Genomic DNA, 21,584 nt, shown 5'->3' with positions numbered 1-21,584 from the left:
TATCTGTGGGAAACCCAGATAAACTCCAGATAATTGCAGATAATATTTTAAAATAACGGGCATCTCTTCCAAAACGTTTACACTATCAAACCTGCAACCCATTAGGGTCCCATGCAACTCCCCAGTCTGGATAAATATTTTATTTAATTTACATTTCGAAAATGAGAAGTCTTGGACCTAGTGGCTGCAGCTTTGGACACGGACACACGTTATAGTTTAGCCTTCACCGCTGGTTTTCGCTGTCAAAGGAATTTCAGGGTTTTGTCATTCTTAGTTATGTCTGGTCTCTCTGTCTCTGTTGCTGTCTTTCTCTTCCTCCGTCTCTCCTCTTGCAGCAGAACCATTCTGTTATTTGTGGAAGAAAGAGAAATGACATGTGGTTTGGGCAGTCGTACGGCTGTGAGGTGTTGGCTTTAATGTAACAGCTACTATAATATTTGGAATAAAGGACTCTAATAACATGCAGGCCTCTAATCCCTGACCATGCCATTAATATCCTTTCATTTTAAAAACTCACACGGCAACTCAATCCATGTCCTGGTTAATTCAGATTGACTCCATGGCCTGTGAGCGTTGTAACCTGAAGGCAGCCAGCGAGTGGTGCTTATTTTTGCGTGCTGAGCTGTATGCTGACAGATGTTCTGGGCTGCCCAGCAGAGGTGGGTAGAGGACGCAAAAGCTGTAAGTAAAGGTATTGTTTATAATAAGAAGGACTCAGTAGAGTTGAAGTAAAAGTACCCATCAACATAATGACTTCAGTAAGAGTACAAATGTATCTCCTAAAATGACTACTAAGGCACAACATCTTGCACATTCAATTTCTAAATCTCATTCCACCAAATTGAAACAAAATTACAAATTGAAGGTTGGCCTCTACAACCTAATCTTACCAGATCTCAGACAGCTCTAACAGCATCATCATCGACATTTTAAATAATTTACTATGCTGACCAAGTAATAGCGTTACATTTTTCCAATTGTTCAATTTGTAGGCGAATGTAGATAGCTAATACCAAACACATTCAAAAAAATTTTTTTACGCAGAAACACTTTGGTTGTTATTTCTTATTTTATGGAATAAATTGTAAAAGTACACTACTTTCCATTGTGAACTTGAGGGGGAATTCCACTGTTCCGATTGATATTCAATTATCTCCATGGTTGATCTGAAAGTAGAAGACATCAGAAAACAAGTAAACATCAGTCATTTTTCCATGTTTGAAAATATCTAACACAGTTGATTCTTTCCAAATTAACCTGCATACATCGTAACATCGTCAGCATACCTCTTTAGCATACCTCAGTTATTTTGCCCATACAGTAAGATAATGTAAATGTTAGCCTAATGTTACTGTATTGACAAAATAAGAAAACTAGAATAACAACATTTGCTTGTAAGAGTTACAGTAAAGTTATCAGTTACTCTGTCACTTCACAAAAGGTAGCTAACCCAACCTGGTTGCTAATAAATTGGCAAAGAGGCTAAAGCTTATTTTGCTGAGAAGTCTGGCTGTTCCCCTGTACGTGTTGCAGGCGGCTTCGGAGAGTGAATCGATGTATCATTTTTTACCAAGCTGTCATAGCGCAGCAAAAAAAAAAAGTTATCTGACTGTTACATGTCGTAGAGATGGCGATGCCTGGTCATAGCATGATGTTTAACACAAATCCAACTACTATTCCTGCAGCTAGGTTGCACAAAACTACTAAGCGCTTTTAAAATAACCCAATACAAACACAAAATGACACAATAGCTTCATGTCAGCCTTAACGTAGCCTTAATGTGGACTGTATTGTACAGTGCACCCCCGCAATTTAAAAATCTGTTCCTTGCAATTATTTCTGCCAGTATCAGCTCAGATCCATATCATGGGTTTGGCCAAAATCTTTTAAACACATCTTCTGGGGCTTTCGGTTAAGTGGTGGAAAACAAATCTGGGCCAAAAAATACTGCACTGCTTGCATTTGGAATGTTTAAGATGAAACCTCCATATCTGGGCAGGTCTGGCCCAGGTCTGGCCCACAGTCAGAAACTACAGACGAGCGGTTAAACAGTCCTGAGAGAAATAATGGGACATCAGCGGAGCAAAGGCTTACTCTGATATCATTCTAGTGTTAGTGAATGAATGGGGAGAAGTCCTGCATCCTTCTAGCCTTTCTCGAATACGTTAATGTAGTGGTTGCGATTCCCACCCCAAATAGCAATTACCTTTGGGCTGGATCCACACGAAAGCCTTAACCCTTAGGGGACAAAGGCCTGTTATGTGAAGCAATTGACCATCATCTGCAAGTGGTTGTGATCACTTTGAACCCTAGACTGACTTTTATTGGTGAGCTGAGAAATGCTACTTCCGGTGGGTAGAGTACGCAAAAGCTGTAAGTAAAAGTATTGTTTATAATAAGAATGACTCAGTAGAAGTTAAAGTACTCATCAACATAATGACTTGAGTGTGAGTCAAAATGTATGTCCTAAAATGACTACTCAGACAAATTTGGACGATGTTTCCTGATTACTATGATTGTCGAGTCTAGGTAGCTAGCTAGCTAAGACCCTGTTTACATAATCCAAAATTTCAACCAATCCGGTCTTTTTTAGCAACCTTCCGATTGCTGAACGACTTCTCTACCACCTGCAATCACTGTTACCACAGGTTAACGTGAATTTATTGTGAGCCTGTGAGCACTCAAACAGGACTACAAACTTTAGAAACTTCCGTCTATAATAAAAATCTTTTCACGTCAGATTTGCTCATATAGGCTACAGCTGAAACCTAAAAGAAAAACGGTTTTAAACAATGGTCTGATGCAAATAGATTAAACAGTGATATATCAAAGTGTGGATTGTTAATGTCTAACCTAACCAGCTTCTTAACAACATCGATTTAGTTTATGTTGTTGCTGTTATGAAGTGGTTTAGGGTTAAGGCTGAGGTTGCGAGGCGGGCCGTGGGGCGTTCACGTGGGGCAATGACATCCTCGTTTCAGAGAATGTGCGGATCGGTTGTATAAACAAAAAACGGATCCGCGGGCGTTTCAAAGTGTATCCACTCCGGAGCCTAGATCCAAAAATTACCGGATTCGGGGTCCCAAAACATCGTGTTCGTGTGTACGAAAGGCAGTTTTCGGCTAATCCCGTTTCCATCTGGACATCTAAGTAAGCTTTTAAATAACCTTAAACCGTTTAAATGGCTGATTTGTATTTGCATGAAATGATAGCTAGTTATCTAGGCGATGTTACAGTCTCCTCAATACTAATACAATTATAATAGGATAAGGTAGAAACCCTTGGAGTTCCTGTGCAGCTTCATATTAACATGAGTCCATATTAACACATGCTAACAGTTAACTAAGATGGTTACCTAAGATAGAGATAGCTAGGATGGTTTATAGCTAGGTTAGCGGGCACGAGCCTTTGCATGTCTTACACACCTCTCGGGGGGGGTTTGCGCCCTGTAGCATTCTGTTAAATAGGGTACAGTCAGGTGGGTTATCTATTTAGTTTTTACCTGATGGATGAATGGGACTCATATGTGAAAGAGGGAGCAAGAGAGAGAGAGATCCATTCAAGCTTTACCTGGCAGAGTTACTGTGTGTGTTACTTCCAGGTACTTTTACAAAATCAATCTATAAACCGCAGTTAATAGTCGAGAAATTACAGAACCTTGCATAAACAGCGGACTACAACGGTTAACTTTAACAGTAACTTAACATTATCTTATTTCACTCTTGTGACTAACTAGCTTGCAACAGAATGTTTTATCAGGCTCTGATAGATTTTTCCACTCAGAAACTAATGTTTTGTGATTGAATTCCATAGATTTCCACTGTCAAGTGTCCTGGTGCAATATAGCTACATTTATATTATGTCTGTGTAGCCAAAGCAGTCCACCTTGTAGGGTAGAAGCTCTGTGCGTGTAAATAAAAAATGATTTTATATAAAAGTAGCGAGACATGTGTAGCCTAATGTAACGGACTATAAACTAATCCTGTAAGTACAGTTTGTTGGAAAAGAAACACTACTACATGAAACTGAGTAAATGAAACACATTACAGCCCACCTCTGCTGCCAGGTGCCTGGCTCTCTCTCCCAGTCTCTGCCTGTGTGTTCCTCACATGTTGCCGTGGCATGGCCAGGTGCCTGGCTCTCTCTCCCAGTCTCTGCCTGTGTGTTCCTCACATGATGTCGCCGTGGCACGGCCAGGCTGCGGTGCTGTGATTTCTGCTGAGCCTGGCACATTTCAGATGAGGCTGGTGCTGGGAGTCTGATACTCTTGAGCCCGCTCTCCCACTCCACTCTCTTTCTCTCCCCGTTTTTCTTGTTCCCCTTTTAGAGTCTCTTCTCCTTCTCCTTCTCCTTCTCCTTTAGAGTTAGACTTCTGCTCTACCCTTTCTACTGTCTCTGCTTCTTCTCTTCATCTGTTCTTCATCTGTGCTCCTATTTTGCCTTCCAGCTCAGATCACTCAGCTGCCCTCCAGATAAAAGACAGCAGTCATCTCATACTCTCACACACACTCTCTCTCTTTCTCTCTCTCTCTCATTTTCTCTCTTTCTCACTTTCTCTCATTGACTTCTGCACCATCATAGTTCACACCAGTAGCAGCAAAGTAGCTAAACTTTGACATACTTCTTTCTTTCTTTCTTTCTTTCTTTCTTTCTTTCTTTCTTTCAGATCCTTGTCATGCCTCTGTTTGACTGAGTTGGGCTCTATCAGGGAGTAGTGTGAGAGAGATGATCATTTAATTTCCTGTTGGAGCCTCTGCCTCTGCCTCTGTCTCTGCCTCTGCCTCTGCCTCTACCTCTGCCTCTGCCTCTGCCTCTGCCTCTGCCTCAGCCTCTGTCTCTGCCTCTGCCTCTGCCTCTGCCTCAGCCTCAGCCTCAGCTTCTGCCTCTGCCTCTGCCTCAGCCTCTGCCTCTGCCTCTGCCTCAGCCTCTGCCTCTGCCTCTGCCTCTACCTCTGCCTCTGCCTCTGCCTCAGCCTCTGCCTCTGCCTCTGCCTCTGCCTCAGCCTCTGCCTCTGCCTCTGCCTCTACCTCTGCCTCTGCCTCTGCCTCTGCCTCTGCCTCAGCCTTGCAGTGTCTCCAGCAGCAGCAGCATCTCAGCCAGGGATCTGTTGGTGAGACGGCAAGAATAATCACATTTTAGGCTAATAATCACCTCTGCAGTCCGCCTGCCTCTTCCAATGAGCTCTGAACCTGTGGAGCCACAGATAATGACTGGAGAATGGCCAGCCAGAGTCCAGTCCTCTGAGACAGTACTGTGTCTCGCCACAGTAATCCTGTCCCAGCCATCTCCTAATCATCCCTCCTTTCTGCTCTCGCTCAGAGAGGGGGAGAGGGGGAGAACCAGAGAGACTGAGAGAAGTTTTTTTTAATGTTTCCTCAAAGTTAATGGCAACTCCGAGTCAAAACAGCGGTGGTAACATTTTGGCACTGGCAGTACTCTGCTGGCTCACGATAATTACTCATGGTGAGAGTGATGCCTTCCAGGGGTTGAAGATTGATTACGTGTGATATCCTATTTTGTGTAATCTGTCTCCGACTGGGAAGGGTCCAGAAAAGAAGGGAATAGAAGGTTACTTAAAGAAGAGGAAATGAGAGATTGGGGGGAGTGAGAGAAAGAACCGAGTCGATAGTATGTGGCGGTGGGCTATCAGACGTGTGAGGAGCAGGAAGATGAAAACCCATTTAGTGTTTCTCACTGTGAGAAATAATTGCAGTGTAGGAGATAATGAAGAGGCTCTCACCACCGTAGATTCATGTCATTGGTGTGTGTGTGTGTGTGTATGTGTGTGTGTGTGTGTGTGTGTGTGTGTGTGCATGGTCATGAGTCTGTCTCACTGAGTATCTCAGTGATTCCAGTATTCATCAACGCGGGTGTTTGAAAACACTGAGGTCACGACACCGTATTCACACCAAGATCTTCTCACAGCTTGCATTCCCAGGCTTCAGGGTTGCTCTTGAAGCAGGCAGAGTGCAGGGAGCAGAAATGGCGGCAGGGCTTGAGAGAGTCTGATTGAGCTGGCAAAGGCTGCACTTGTGACACGGCGGTGCGGTGCGGCGTGGCGTGGTGAGGCGAGGCACGCGGCCATCTTGGGGAGCGCTGTTTGTGTTCATTAGAGGAGACCGAGCTGCAATTAGCATCCTCTCCAGCCGCTCGCCGCTCCTTTCATGTGGAGCAAGCGGGGTCTGTTTAGGGGTGGCAGGCCAAGTGTCAAATGAGACAGAACATCCAGACCTCCAAACATCAGCAACAAACATACACACACACACACACACACAATCTTATATGCACACAAAAAGACAAACATCACAAGTAAATAAAACCATAAAAGCCTTTACATAAAACCTTTTTACAGCAACACAACACGATACAGAGATGCAAAAACAGAAAAGCCAGTCACATAAAAACCACAAGGCAAGGCTGACTCCTTCTTTCCCCAAAACAACCAACAAGCCAGTACCTGAGAGTAGATGACAAAAAAACAACATCAAGGGTAAATGAAATGGGTCTGGTGGTCGCCCATGGAGACAGCTCCAGCGGTGGGGTAAGTGGTGGTGAAATGGCTTCAGCCTTCCCCCGGCCGCGCCGCGAATTAAAGCCAAACGGCCTTTATGTGCTCAAGCAGCGGAGCAGGGAAATCAAGGGCCAGGGGGGCCCTAAGTGAGACAGAGCCCTGTGGAGGCACGGCCTACTGCTGCAGCTACCGCCACGGCTAGCACTGCTCCAGGGGAGGAGGAGGAGGGGGGGGGGCAGAAGATGAAGAAAGAGGTGGAAGGATATAGAAGAAGTGAATGAGGAGGAAGAGTAAAAGAAAGGGTGTGAATGAGGCAGATAGATAGATAGATAGATAGATAGATCAACCGTCAAAGACTTGGGAGCCCAAGAATGAGTGGAAATGACTGTCAAATATGGGAGGGGAAGAAGAGCGACATATGAAGAGAGATGGAGAGAGGGAGCATGAGGAGGAAAGAATAAAAAGATCTGATCAGACACCCTGGTACTTCATCTCTCTCTCTGTCTCTCTCTCTCTCTCTCTCTCTCTCTCAGTCTGCTGGCCTACCTCGCCTGTCATCCTGCTACATGGTGACTCTCTGTCAGCTGTCAGCTCTGTGGCCAGCCCTACTTCCACATGTATACTGCTGTTTACTTATTTATTCCCTCTGATGACAGGGCCACTCAGCGCACACACACACAGGGCCAATAACCACCGTGCCACCCCTGGTAAAATGTTTAAAAGCCCAGCACAGTTTGAGGGGCTCTGACGCAGGCACCCGGGTGAAAGCGCTGTGGCGGGTGCATTCAGCGGGCTAACAGATTTAATGGCTTTATCCCTGCACCGTTTCTCTCCCAGGCGGAGAGAGAGAGAGTGGCCCTGAATTATTCAGTCCCCTCGGGGGAGAGGGACACGCGGCTGACACCGCGCTGTGGGCCTCTGTGGCCCTCGTGTCGGCGCTCAGGCGGCGACGCCATGGGCGGACCAGGCCGGGCACAGACTAGAGAGAGAAAGAAAGGGGTATCATGCGTGGGAGGAGCAAGACTGCTGTCCATTGCACACACACACACACACACACACACACACACACACACACACACACTCACACTCACATATGCTTCAGTTACTGAGGCGGTGGAGTCCAGGGTCTGGATGGACTTGGACAAAGGGCAGTGCACCCAGACTGGCCTCAGGTGTCCTGTAGGTAAAGTGTAGCGTGTGGGTGGTGTGCTTCCATCGCTGTCAGGGCCAGTGGCTCCGGTGGGAATCACAAATACACTCACTTAACCTTGAGCTTTGCATGCTGCTTTTCCTTTTTTTTTTTAACAAGTGAAAGCAGATGAAAAACATAAGCCTCGTTATAAGGTTGTTATAAGCTTGTTTTTGAAACACTAGCCACAGAATCATGTAGGGACACACAGAGACTTATGTTGACACACACCAACACACACACCCCACTTACCCCATAGCTGCCAAGTGGAGACAGGGGGTCCTGTTCTGGTGCCTAATTGAAGCAGGTTCTGCATGGAACTAGTTCTGAGGGAGAGGGCTTTTTCCCGTGGCCCCTGTACGCAGTAATAAAGTCATGTAACTTGGCTCGGAGACGGAATTTGTTAAAATGCGAGAGCTTTCAACAAAAGACGGCCCATGCCAATGGCTCCACTGCCTATGTATTTTAATACGTCTTGATGTTCACTTAAACCCCTGTAATTGAAACCCGATGGCGGAATAATAACTTTTTTTTTTCTTCTTCTCTCTCACTCTTTTGCATCCGCTAAGCCGATTTCTAACGCAGCGGAGGAGGATAGTCTTCAATTAGGGCCTTAGAGGGGGAGAGAGGGGGCAGAAGCTATCGCCGAGCTCTAATATGCAGAGCAAAGATAGACTGCGCCCCATGCTAGGGAAGTCTTTCGGCTGAGTCAATTATTCCATTTTCTGGAGCCGAGGAGCCATACCTGTCTCACTGTTGTGATTTATTTCATGGCTCCACTTCGGAGCTCCCAGCATCATCAGTAGTGATCTGTGTTAAATCTACAATGCTGATCTTCGTTGTTCACTGATAGTTAACATTCATGTTCCATGTCCGCATGTGCCAGTTAAAAGCCCCCCTTACACTCCCCCCCCCCCCCCCCCCCCCCCCCCCCCGCCCCCCACCCAGCTAATATAACGCACATGTTTGTGTTTCCCACTTCCCGACGTGCCGTGCGTCGGAACAGTGCGATCAGATGGTGCACAGCTTTTTGGAAGGCCCCTCTGCCTCATGAGGTCACTACATTACATTGTAGAATTATCAAAAGCATTTGTCTGAACATTAGTCTGCAACTTGGCGGCTGCACTCAATGCAGGCAGCGTGTACGTGATACGCACTGCCACTGCGCATTACGTTCGACGGCAGGCCACGGTTGTTCTTGACGGGGTTTCGGGTCGGTCGGGTTCCTGAGGTCTGGAACGGAGGGCAGAAACTCTTCTAGAGCGGTATGGTGAGGGCCAAACCATTAGGATAGCAGAGGGGGGGACATCCCCCCTCCCCCTCTTTGTTGTGCTGGGACTGCAGTGGACCGGGCCATGTGTCAAGGGGGGATAATTGATGACAGGCTTGTGAGTGAGTAAACCCAATCTCCGGCGCAACAGACACGCTCCGCTGGCCCTGTTATGCAGACGAGCGCCGCTCCTCAGCGTGACGGCCCTCTCTCCCTCCGTTTTTATCTATCTCTCTGTCTTTTCATCTACTCACCTGCTCTCTTTATTTCCTCTTCTCTTCTCACTTTACCCCCTTTCTTACTTCATCTGTCCATCTCTCTGTCACTGTTACAGCCAGCACTGATATTGTGCACGTCATCCTTTCTAGTGTTATATAAACAAAAGGTTATTTTAAAATGAGTAGAGTACAGCTCAAAACAAAAGCAAAAATCCATATACATTTCCAATCAGAATACCAAAATCTATCATTTTGAATTAAAAATGTTTTATTATTTCATGCCAAAGACTGATATTTTATTGTTCTCCTATCAATATACAAAAAAAAATATTTACATTTTATATATTGTATAAATATATATATATATATATCATATTTTGTATGGTAGAGGCAGTGGGAATCCTTTGTCAGCAATGTGAAATGAGCGTGGCAGAATTTCAATTAGGCGTGTGGTGTGTGCTGTGTGCTGTGTGCTGTGTGCTGTGTGCTGTGTGCTGTGTTAAAGTGAGCAGCAGGGGCTCGTGGCGGCCCTGACCAGTCACAGAGGAGCTCTGTGGAGCAGCGATGCCACCGCACCCTCTGCCATCCAAAGGTACAGGCACATTTGTCCGGACATTTGTAGGGAGAGAGGCTCCTTTTAATCCCGCCGACTCTTTGCGAGTCTCTGTGCGTGGGCGTTCTGGATCAGAGGGTGGCTGCGGAGGAGCGATCCCATGGGGTGGGGGGGTGGAAGCAGGGAGGGAGGGAGGGAGGAGAGGAAAGAAGAGGGGGGGGCTGGGTGGGGGGGCGGGGGGGGGGTGTGGGGAGCTGTCAGGCTCAGGGCTGGCAGGCACGGTGACTGGGTGAGCCGGAGGGGTCGGCGGGGTGACGGTGTCTGGAGGATGTGTCGGTGCCGAGAGGCACTGCCTGGCGAACGGAGCGGAGCGGAGCGGAAAGACAGACCTGTCTGCCCAGAGACCGCGGGCGCAATGCTCAGCGCTCACCGAGCGCACTCACCACCCGAGGCTCCAGAGGACCCGAGTTTGAGAGGAGAGCAGAGCAGAGGAGAGCAGAGCAGAGGAGAGCAGAGGAGCAGGTGATGGGGCTGGTCTCGCTCCCTCCACCATAGCACACACACACGCCTACACATAGACACACGCCTTTCTCCCCTTCTCTCGGTCTCCCAGGACCTCAGCAGCGCAGGCAGAGTGCCTGTTGTGTTAATGGGAGGCTTGCTAATGGCTGGCCTATGGACGGTAATTCAGTCACTGGAATGCTCTGGCCACACACCACCGTCATGGTCAAATGGATGGTGTGTGTGTGTGTGTGTGTGTGTGTGTGTGTGTGTGCATTTACGCATGCACTTTTGTGTGTACATTTGTGTGCCCATGTGTAAGGTCAAGGTGAGACAAATGAATAGAATGTTATAGAAATATAACAATGGGACATTACTCTTCTCTGTGGTGAATGGCTGGAAATGAAGAAATGAACTGATGAGGATCAAACTAGAGGACAGTTGTTGGTATTCACTTTATTCCTTCTTTTGGGAAGGGTCAAATAGCGAAGTGCCCCTCCGTGTTATGATGTGGTAGGAGCACAGCCCCTGCAGATAGATTATAGACTGCTGTGAACACTGCCTCCTGTCTAGATGGAGGCCATTAGCAGACGTATCGCTGCATTAGAACCTTCTTCCTCCTGTACTCGACAGAGGTACAATAGGTCGGTGAACTTGAGAGCAGTTTCAGTGTCGCAGACAATGAGGTCACATGTGTCTGCTCAAAGGAGAGGACCTTTTTTTCCCCTCTTCTCTCTCTCTGTCTTCCCTCTCTCCTTTTCTCTCTCTCTCTCTCCCCCTTCCTCTGTCTGTTTCTCTCCCTGCATCACAAGTGAAAGGTTGTTCCTGTGTGTCATATGATGTTTTGTGGCCTTGTGTGTCTTCCAGTGAACAGAACAGTGACAGTTCTATGCGGCTGCCATCTGATCGACACGCCGCTTGCTGTCACATGAAGAGCACACACTGTCTGCTCTGCTCTGCTCCGCTAACCCCCCCCCCCCCCCCCCCCCCCTCCCCAACCTACCCCACCCCTACCCCCTTCTCTGGGACAGAGGTTGGCGCAGGGGATGGGTAGGACTTCACAAATCAGCTCACCACCTCCTTCAGCCCCAAACATGTGCTCCTGCTTATGCCCTCCAGTCAGAAGCCTGCATCCAATCTACCAGGCAGGGAAAAAAAGAGAGGCGGTGGCTGATCCGCCACCAACCCTGCACGGCCTGGCGACTGTAAACAGCCTTGTTGTGTTTTATAGTTTGTTGTTTTTGTTGTTGGGTTTGATGGTTTGTTTTTCTTTTTCTTGAGGTTAAAAGCTGTAACAATAAAACGAAATGGCTTTTAGCGTGGCATGGAGCAAATATGTTGGTGGCGGTGTGCCGGCTGCTGAATGGTTAACTGGTCTGGGGCCACATGGTGCATGGCGGCAGATTGAAGCCAGATCTGTATGACACAGAGTGTTCCAGCTGCCTCGGCGGTGGAGCGCTCCGTGAACTGACTCTAACCTCCTTAATCATTTGTTTCTGCTTCGCTTTATGTATCACGAACGTTGGCACAAACCTCGGTGTTCCGCTCGCTCCCCTCCTCTCCTCTCCTCTCCTCTCCTCTCTTCAACTCCTCCTCTCCCCCCATCCTCCCCACCATGCCTTTTTTGTGACCCTCTCTATCTTTTCTTTTCTCCTTTCTTTTTTTCTGAAAGGACTGAAAGAGCAATTTTATTGGGTTTGCTCTGGAGTGATTTTATTTCAGCAGAAGAAGAAAATCGTAATATAAGAGGTGGAGAGGGTCTGGGGTAATTGTGACTCGGGGAGTGTGAGGCTGACAGGGGGCCTACTCTCCAACATCACTGTTTATTCTGACAGGTCTTCCACTCCCTCCAAGATGGGGCAAACATGCTCACACTGGCTGGATTAAAAGCAGGATGGGCAAATTGGTCTTCGGGCAATTTTTTTGGGGTCTAACAGCCTAATATTAGGGAACGCGGTGAGTCGCAAGGGTCACCCCTAATCGAGCATCTCCAGTGCGAGTTTGGGCCACTGATAACAAACACACTCCAAGTGGAGCCTTAGATGGGCTTGTGGGGACACAGAGAGAGAGAGAGCTCTCAGCTCCAGTGTACAGGGCTAGATGCTTTCCTCTGCTGGATTGCAGCTGACCTTCACTGTGATCCTCAGCCTCTCTTTTAATGCACTCTTTTCCTCTCTCCATTTCTCTTTATTTTGTTGTTGTCTTGTTTTCCTGCCTCTGCCTCTCCTCTCCTCTGACATTGAGTGATTTAACAAAGCTTACGTCCCTGACGTTTTAAACTGCACACAGAGCACTGTCGCTGATTCACGTCCTCCATCTATTACCCTGTCTATACGACCTGTCTATACATGGAAAGAGAAACAACAAAAGTTCACAATAAATGTAATGAAATTATACATCATAATTTACACATTATTATTGATATATTAATATCTATTTATATGTGGCTTATTTTAGTTCACAACCATAGTATTTGAAATTTACGACAACATATTAAGGCCGCTGTAGATTTAAAAAAAAATATACGCGGCTGGGGGAGGGGCATAATATTCAGAGATTTTTTATTTTATTTCTGAGATTAAAGTCACAAATTTAACAAGAAAAGAACTTGGATATTTCGCTGAGATTATAAAGTCATACATTTTCAAAAGATGTGCATAAACATGTCCCCAAACGACAGTGTCCACATATTTCCCACACTTTCATACTCTCTATAACTACTGGTTGTTGGCGCAAATAAGATAGACAAAGATATTGTGATAAAGACGCATTGGGATTCGGGCGTCCAACATTACCATTGTCAGCCACCGACAGAACTCTCCCTCAAGTCATCTGAACCTGCTACACAGCACGCGTCGCGTCTGGTGACAGCATCCACACAACATTCACTTTGAACTAATTTCTCGCTGGGTATTTGGGGAAAACAGAAGAAACAGACTATAGCCTGCCCAGTCAATCACTTTTGCCTTGATGTTAATGATAACCCGCTCTCAGCGTGTAGGCCTACACATTTGACAGCCACGTTCGCTACTGTCGCACCTCCTCACCAACATGGACGTGTGGTATGGCGTCTGTGGTATGACCAGATTGATTCAGCCATGCAAAGTGAACACTATTGTTCCAAGTTTTTTTGTTGTTTTTTTATATGTATAAATGTATGACTTTATAATCTCAGAGAATATCCAAGATTTTTTCCTGTAAATGTACATTTTGAATCTTGAAAATTCAGTTTTTTTTTCTTGGAATATTATCCTCCCACAATTCTGTAATTTTGTATCTATTTATTTTGTATCTACCATGGACCTAATACGGCTTCTTAGAAGTTAGGGACAAATGCCATTTGCACTGCCTCTGCCCTATGTGTGTTATGTCAACCGGTCAGCTCTAAGTGTTGTAGTGTGGTACGTGAGGTAATGAGATCCACCCTCATGCACCACTGTTGAGCCTGTGTGCTGTGGCCCTCTGCTTAAGGGCCACAGCCCAGGTGGCCCTCCACACCTGCACTCAGTCTCTTCCATCTCACCCACACTGCTACTGCGAATTCCTTCAGAAGCCACTTTACAACCTCAGGGCCTAATGACAATGAGGAATAAAAGCCACAACAAATGCACACACACACACACACACTTGTCCGTCACAACCCCTGCAGTGCCACTGCCCCAAGTCTCCCAGAATGCTCTCTTCACTTTTACTCTAATGAGTTGCAACACTGATAATGTGGCTGATGATCTTTCATTGATTTGGCTATCACTTGCTTGTCTGGTAATTGATCCGTAGCTGAGCCTCTAGTTAATTATATTGGCTTCGACATGGCCCCCGGTCTGGGGGGAATTTGAAGTCTTGCAGAATAATAGTTTTAATAAAGGAGTCTATTACTGTGGCTCCCTGCTTCTCTGGCGCTCTGCTGAAGCAGATGCATAGAGCCCTGCTCCCCCTGCATGGTCTGCTTCTCCTTTCTTTTCCCATGGGGATGGAGAGAGACGGGGACTGCTGGACAGAGGGAAGAAAAATGAAAGAGAGGGAGGATGGAGAGAGAGAGAGAGAGAGAGAGGAAGAGGGAGATATTGGCAGAGCCCCCTCAATCCTCCCACAAATAACAGCCATTAATGGGGAGGTCAGGAGCTGAGCCGCCAGCTGGACCTGAAACCGAGTGCCACTCGAAGAAAGTCAAGAGAATAGAACAGCACATTTCAGAGGGAGAGACAGTGGGAACGGGAGACATAGAGAGAGAGAACAGCACATTTCAGAGGGAGATATATATAGAGAGAGAGAGCTTGGGAACAATTACAACGAACACTCACAGCCAAACTGTGTTAAACGATTATATTATTTTGGTAATTTTAAAAAAAAATATGTAAGCTTTCTGTGAACTAGCCAACTTCTCTCCTCTTTGTGCAGCTCTTCAGGCTGCTGCGCTGCCGTCCTGTAACTTCGATGTGTAACGGCGTGTCCCGTGTGACAGCGTGGCCAGGGCTGAGTATTGCGTGGGAGATGGCGGGGGGGGGACGCGAGCGTGTGTGTGACAGCACTCTGTCTGCCTCTCTCCCATTACTGCCCATTTGTCTCTAATGATGTGGCCTTCACAGACTTTGGGTACGGATGGGGGCACTCGGCACTTGGAGAGAACGAGAAAAAGAGAGTGAGAGAGAGTGAGAGAGACAAAGGATGTTAGGTTTTTGTTGTGGTGGCCAGTACAGTTCATTTTTTTTCTCTTCGCCATAAAAAATTCCTGCATTTGATCAGGCAAAAAAGCAGTGCAGATAATCTCAGTAAAGGTTAGCCAGAGCCGTCATTAGAGTTGTACAAAGGCTTTTAAGAGACAATAACAGCTGTCTCCTACAATTTGCCACAAAATTTCAAGTGGCAGCTTTATATATACCAGAGTCATTTAATGTAGCAGGAGAGAAAAGTTAATTTCTCTCTCTCTCTCTCTCTCTCTCTCTCTCTGTCTCTCTTCTGCTCTACCTATTCAGAGAAGATCACGGTGACATCTTCGTCAGACATCCTGTAAGTCTCCCAGCCTGTCATTTGAAAGCTAGGGGAAAAGTGCGAGGGCAGACCCGAGGAGAAGATGTACATGCAGTAATAACAAAAAAAATAGCTTTATTACTTGAGCCATTTTTCTGGCCAAATGTCTTGTCATGTAAAATGAGGCGGTGAGGCGTGTCCTGGTTGTAAGTGCATATGTTAGGGCTTTCTTTGTATTCCCCACCTTTGTGAGACTCTGCTGCAGGGACCAATTTGGCAAAAATGGAGCCTCTTCCTCATTTTTTTCTTAATTAAAATCTGAAAGCATCCACTCGGGGTTTCCCTGTGTGCGCCTGTGTAAATGTGTGTGTGTGTGTGTGTGTGTGTGTGTGTGTGTGTGTGTGTGTGTGTGTGTGTGTGTGTGTGTGTGTGTGTGTGTGTGTGTGTGTGTGTGTGTAAATGTATGTGTGTGTGAGCTCACAGACCTACTCCTCTGGACGTGTGTGTGTGTGTGTGTGTGTGTGTGTGTGTGTGTGTGTGTGTGTGTGTGTGTGTGTATGTGTGTGTGAGCTCACAGACCTACTCCTCTGGATGTGTGTGTGTGTTTGTGTGTGCATGTGCGTGAGTGTGTGCATGCTTGTGTTTGTGTGTGTGTGTGTGTGTGTGTGTGTGTGTGTGTGTGTGTGTGTGTGTGTGTTGGGGGTGGGTGATTGTGTAGTGCCATTAGCCTTTAATAGTCAGAGGGAATAGCAGACAAAGGCAGGAGACTTTGTAATGATGGTAAATGGTAGTACTGTGTACCTACCTCTTTTCTTAAAATAGCTACCCTTTTTAGTTTAAATACACATCCTAAACCACACAGTTTTACACAACAGTAATTGAAAATGTCAAAATATTTACAATTTCTGTACACATCAGTAGAATGCACTTCAGATTATAGCACGTGCTGAGGATAAATGGCTAATAAATAGTGTCATAATTGAAATAATGTCTTGTATAGATGCCTAGGTAAGCCTTGTGTTATTTATGGCATTTATATGGCAATTAATGTGTGCTTATGTGTATGTATGAATAAGTGCATGAATTGATACAGGCAATGTCTGTGTCATTTTTTAATAAAAGAATTAGCTCTGGTGTGTGTGTGTGTGTGTGTGTGTGTGTGGCTCGGTCCCTCAGGAACTGGGCTGGAGATGCGCGTTGTGCTGGTAATAAGGCAGGGACAGCCCTTTCCCTCCTGCTCTCTCTCTCTCTCTCTCTCTCTCTCTCTCTGCCACCAGTAGGGGAGTGGATCAGCGCAAAGAGAGTGGGAGAGGAAGAGAGGGAGAGAGAGAGAGAGCGCAGCATGTCATTGAGTGCCGGCAAGACGAGAGGAGCAGTTGACTCAGACCCCGCGCTGGCCTCACACACACGCTCACACACACACACACACACAGACACACGTGCGCACTCGCTCACTCAGGCTCTCTCTCACTCCGCAGTAGCGGGGAATAGAGGACCTTCTCCGGGAGGAAGACAGGAGAAACAGCGTGGTTGAGGGGAGAGGAAAAAAGGCACAGAGAGAGAGGAAGACTAGAGTGAGAGGTGTAGAGAGGGAGAGAAGAAGAAGAAGAAGAAGAAGAAGAAGAGGGAGAGGGAGGGTGAAGAGGGAGAGGAAGACAGGAGGGGCGCTGTAGAGGTGACACACTCCTCACCTGATCTCCACATTGTTGGGAGGGAGACTTGAACCGGACACTTAATGGTAAGAGAAAGCCAAGAACTCGATTAGAACAACAAGATTCGTTTCCATGGTAAAGCCAGTGATTGGTTGTTTTTTTTTGTTTTTTTATGTGAAATTCGAATGGTTGATTAATTGACGTTTTGGTGACAGCTAGTTTTGTCACAGCTGATTTTCCATTGTTTCATTTTTTATTGTCATTTTTTGTGAGGTTTGCAGAGGGGTGTCTTGCGGCATGAGTTGTGAGAAGGTGAATTTTTTCTTTATTTTGAGGGAATTTGGGGGAGTGCTTTATATGCTTTTTGGGGAATTTTGTGTGAGGGATTGAAAGGGCAGAAGTTCTTTGAGTATGGGTGAGCGGGTTTATTTGGCAAGTGACTCTTGGTAGGAATGTATGTGTGTGTATGTATATGTATTTGTGTGTGTGTGTGTATGTATATGTATTTGTGTGTGTGAGTGTGTATTTGGAGGACAGCCCATAAACTGTGTAACTGACACATATGAAAAGGGGGTGCCGGCTAAAACAAAAAAAAAGCTTCTGCTCTTCTCCATCACCTCCTCCACATCATAGCCATCCCCCCTTTTTCTCTCTCTCCTCCTCCACTACACGGCCCCCCTTGCCTCCCCCTCCATCCCTCCTCCTTCTCCTCCTCCTCCTCCTCCCCACTTACCTTCGACGCTCGGCTCATCCTGCCCTCTCCCTCCAGATGCCCCAAAGGAAATATACAGTGCGCTGCCTGCTCCTGAATTAACTCAACGCACTCCTTCAGCTACTGGCAGCCAAGAGGCTTCCACTCTTCTCCCTTGTCTCTCTATCTCAGGAGGGAAAAGGGAACAGCAAGAAAGGAGGGGGAAAAGAACAAGAAGACCAAGAAGAAAAGAAGAAGAGGAAGAAGAAGAAGAGAGATAGACAGAGAGGGAGAGGAGAGAGAGAGAGAGAAAAAAAAAAGAGAAAACATTTGAAAGAGAAAACCGGCCAGCCATCCAAGCTTCCTCCGGCAACCCCCCATCCCCACCCCCACCCAACCCCTTCCCCACTGAGCATCCCAGAGCCTCACACACTTTCTTCCCCCCTCTTCTCTGGCAGTCCGGGGAGGCAGAGTTGGATGTGAAAGGCGGCGTGGTGTCGAGAGAGCGAGAGCAAGAGCCAGAGAGGGCACGTCAGTCCACGGCCAGAGCCAGCAGCAGCAGCAGCGGCGGCGGCGCAGGCGAGAGCTCCATGCAGTTCAGCACCAGACCGGCAAGTGTGGAGCCGGGCTTCATGGGGACATGGCAGCAGCAGAGCACTGACAGCAACCTCCTCTTCAGGATGTCCCAGCAGGTGAGTGACGCTCCCTGAAGCCTCTCTGTCCCCTGCACTCTCTCCCACCCTTTGCCACTCTAGTCCTCAGATGCGAGGGCTAGACTGCATTATGTGTCTGTTTTTGTTGCTTCATCTGTGTGTGTTTAGTGGTGGTGTTGGTCAGTGTGTTTTCGTTGTTTTGTTTTTAGCATTGACGCTGATCTAGGAATGACTTTGATGACTACAATTCTCATAGGCATAAGCTGATTTATTTAACTCGTCACTGATTGTGTACATCGTCATTTTCTGTCTTCCTCACAACATGGAGCTTTTTTTCCTACATTTCATTCAGCTTTGTGATGTCTTGCTGTGCATACTACTGTAGCCTATGTGACTGTGTTTGCGCGCCGCCTACACGTGTGTTTGTGTACACTCCGACAGTGAAGGCCGAATAAAGGCCGGTTCCGTTCGATAGAATTTTTTCCTGTATTTTTTGTGTATGACAAATACCGCGGTCTATGCAATTTATGTAAAGATTAATATATTTTAAAACAAATAGCAATATTTCATGTGGCTGTTTCACTTACGCTGCAAGAGAGCGTATTTGTATTTGTTATGCTTTACACTTCTAACGTGTACACAAAATCAAGCAATTGTAATGTTTTGGTAACCCCGAGCTGATAAGGTTTGAGGAGAGGACCCCTCCGGGTTCGTGTAATTGACTACATGTGCTGAGAGCAGGAAACCGTAACATGGCTAGTTTAAGACTATAGGCAAAAAGAAAAAAAAGAGAAAGAAAAAGAAATCGCTTGGACTGAATTTAGAGAAAAATGTTTTAACATCATTCTTTTATTTGGCGTTCATGCCACGGTAGTTTTCAACGTGTTTTTGAATTCTGTAGAATGTTCACGCATACCTTCCGTAAAGGGAGGGGGCTTGTGGGCGTAATTTGGCATCCTTAGCATGTGCGTTGAGGAAGGAGAGAGCAGGAGCTCTAGAAGGGGGCAGTTCGCTTACAATTAATCATCGCTGCCGGTGTCTCCGTACCATGCACTGGATGTCACGCACGCACGCAGGCCGCAGCAGCCCCGGTTGCGCAATTTACTCTGTCAACTTTGTTGAGATTTTTTCCTCTACACCTTTCTTTCTTTATCAAAGAGATGTGTGCGTTACAAAGAGATTTAAACAGAAAATACCTAATTTCCCGCACAGTGTCCAAGTTTGCAGCTTGCCAGTTTGCAGCTTGCAAATGTCAAGAAAATGTAATGGTGGTGTCAACATTGTGCTGTGTACACGCTTAGCTTTCTGACACTCTAAGTTCTGCTTAAAGTACCCTACGGCTTTTATACTGAGTTGTTTTTGAATACCTACCAACTACACTATAAGTTCTCAGCCTCACAAATTGCAAGTGCATTCTAGATTTACCTCGGAACACCCTGGTATAGTATGTGAATCTGAGAATTTGTCAAGTTTATCGATCCATCGATCTGACCGAGCTCCGGTACTCTGCGCTCAGAGCATACAGCTTCCCCGCGCGACATCGCATCTGCGCAGGTGTATGTATGGGCATCTGTTGGGACGCGCACTTGTATCCCTACAAATGTGCACCGTTGTTCCAATGTAATCAGTTATGGCACCGACTGGTATTTATCCTTCTACCCAGCACTTAGAGGGCATCTTACGTGTTTAGTAGGCATGACATAAATTCTCACAAGAAGCGCTTGACAGACTGCTTTATTGGAATCTAAGCGATAATGACTTCTGTTTGCAGAGCTCCTTGCGCCTTGGGTATTGAGAGAAATGAACGGTGTGTGGTTGAGTTTGAAATCAATTTTTTTCTGCTCCTTGAATCACTTCTTAAAGCAGAGTGACACGAACTATGGCTGTATTTTTGGCTGTTGATTTTTCAATAAAATTGATTCGAGGGCGATTGCTGGGTGTTTAGAAGGAAATGGTATTGATTTTGTTGTTGACTAAGCACTGTAAATCAAATAATTTGATAAATAGTACATTTATGAATCCAGAGAGAATTGTTCAGCAATGGTTTGTGTGCTCTTCTGTAAATGCCTACTGTGTGAATGCATCCTTTGTGGAAGTGACACTATAGAATAACTTCCAGCTTTGATCTGAAGCTCGGTGCACCTGAATTAATATAATTTTCACCGCAAAATCTTTCGATTTATCTTGAGAGTGAGCACACAAAATGGGAACTAATCAACACATTGAAAGCTTTAAATCCGTCAAAATTGTTTACATGTAAAATAATAAAAAAGACTCAGAGAGTGCTCACAGTGGATTATTCGCTTAGTTGTATTTGATTGAACGGTAAAGCATTTACAAGCTTTTTCTAACGAGTAATATTAAATTTACTAAAATGTTGAAAGAAAAAAATGGAACTGCGAGAATTAAGAAAATCAGTGCTTGTGCAATGTTAATGTTCAAACTCTTTAAGACGGTTTTGCTATGGTCTATTAATTCTTCAGTATTTGGAAATGGATCGGAAGAGACAATAGTGACTTAAACAAAATAAATAAATGATATTTAATTAAGTTAAATTGCAATTTTAACCACTGAAATTGTTCTGTCATAGATACTGCAGAAATGTGTTGGCACGTGTAACAGAATAGCGACACTGATATGCCACATCAAAGATTTAAAACAATTGTGATAATTCACAACTTACACCTTCATGACCTTGTCAGCATCTTCGTTCAAGAACTGTTGTATTTTTTTTTCGTCAGTTGCAATAGACACAAGGTGTTAATTGGAGATGTCACTGCCTGAATACCAGACTTTTAACAATGCACGACGTAATATGCGTTTTAGTAGCCTATTTTCTAAAATGACACCTGTGTTATTATATCAAATTGACATTGTTGCTTTGGAATTTACAAAAATATATATTCACCTCCTCAACGCCTAAGTGCTAAACAGCTTTAAAGCAACTTTGTTAAATTTAGATATTAATATCGACCTTGCACGTTAAACAGTCTGCGGTTAAGTGATATTACGTTCCTAATTGGTCCATCACGAGCAATTCCGCGTCATAAAATAGCATTAAAGCTTGTCATTTGATTTTACTATGCTCTCCAAAGCAAGGGTGTGGATTAAGTTCGCCTCGTAAACTGTAGGCCTACCATGCGTTCTCAGCAGCGGCCCAGCAATTTAGACGTGGGAGCTGCAAAGACCACCGGCAGACCTCGAATCGGTGTCTGTGCTCCGTGAATAGCCCTCAGTTTCCCTTAGGTTTATAATCCCTCTTCTCTTTTGAAAGGTCGCTGTCGCTCGGCTTCCTTTGAAGTGTGGCAAGGCTACAGTGGTCAGAGACCTGGACGCGGTACAGTCGATAAAACTTGCCATCTTTTCAAAACATAGGGC

The 21,584-nt window shown here is 45.8% G+C and overlaps 1 protein-coding gene across 2 annotated transcripts in view; it reads left to right on the top strand.

Annotated features, from left to right (window-relative positions):
- bnc2 (basonuclin 2) overlaps positions 1–21,584 on the top strand; it is a 174,636-nt gene that overhangs the window by 44,368 nt on the left and 108,684 nt on the right. The window contains exons 1-2 of one of the 2 annotated variants that reach the window (XM_031560499.2): positions 16,317–16,948; positions 18,012–18,245. In XM_031560499.2, the coding sequence (XP_031416359.1) occupies positions 16,946–16,948; positions 18,012–18,245 (237 nt within the window). In that variant the 5' untranslated portion in view covers positions 16,317–16,945. Of the gene's footprint in view, positions 1–16,316; positions 16,949–18,011; positions 18,246–21,584 lie in introns of those variants that run through there. The other variant, XM_031560498.2, reaches the window with a different exon arrangement.

This window comes from Clupea harengus, chromosome 22 (genome assembly GCF_900700415.2).
Source record: "Clupea harengus chromosome 22, Ch_v2.0.2, whole genome shotgun sequence".
Taxonomy (NCBI): Eukaryota; Metazoa; Chordata; class Actinopteri; order Clupeiformes; family Clupeidae; genus Clupea; species Clupea harengus.
Note: the sequence above shows the minus strand (reverse complement) of the source record. Positions and strands in the feature narration are given on the sequence as shown.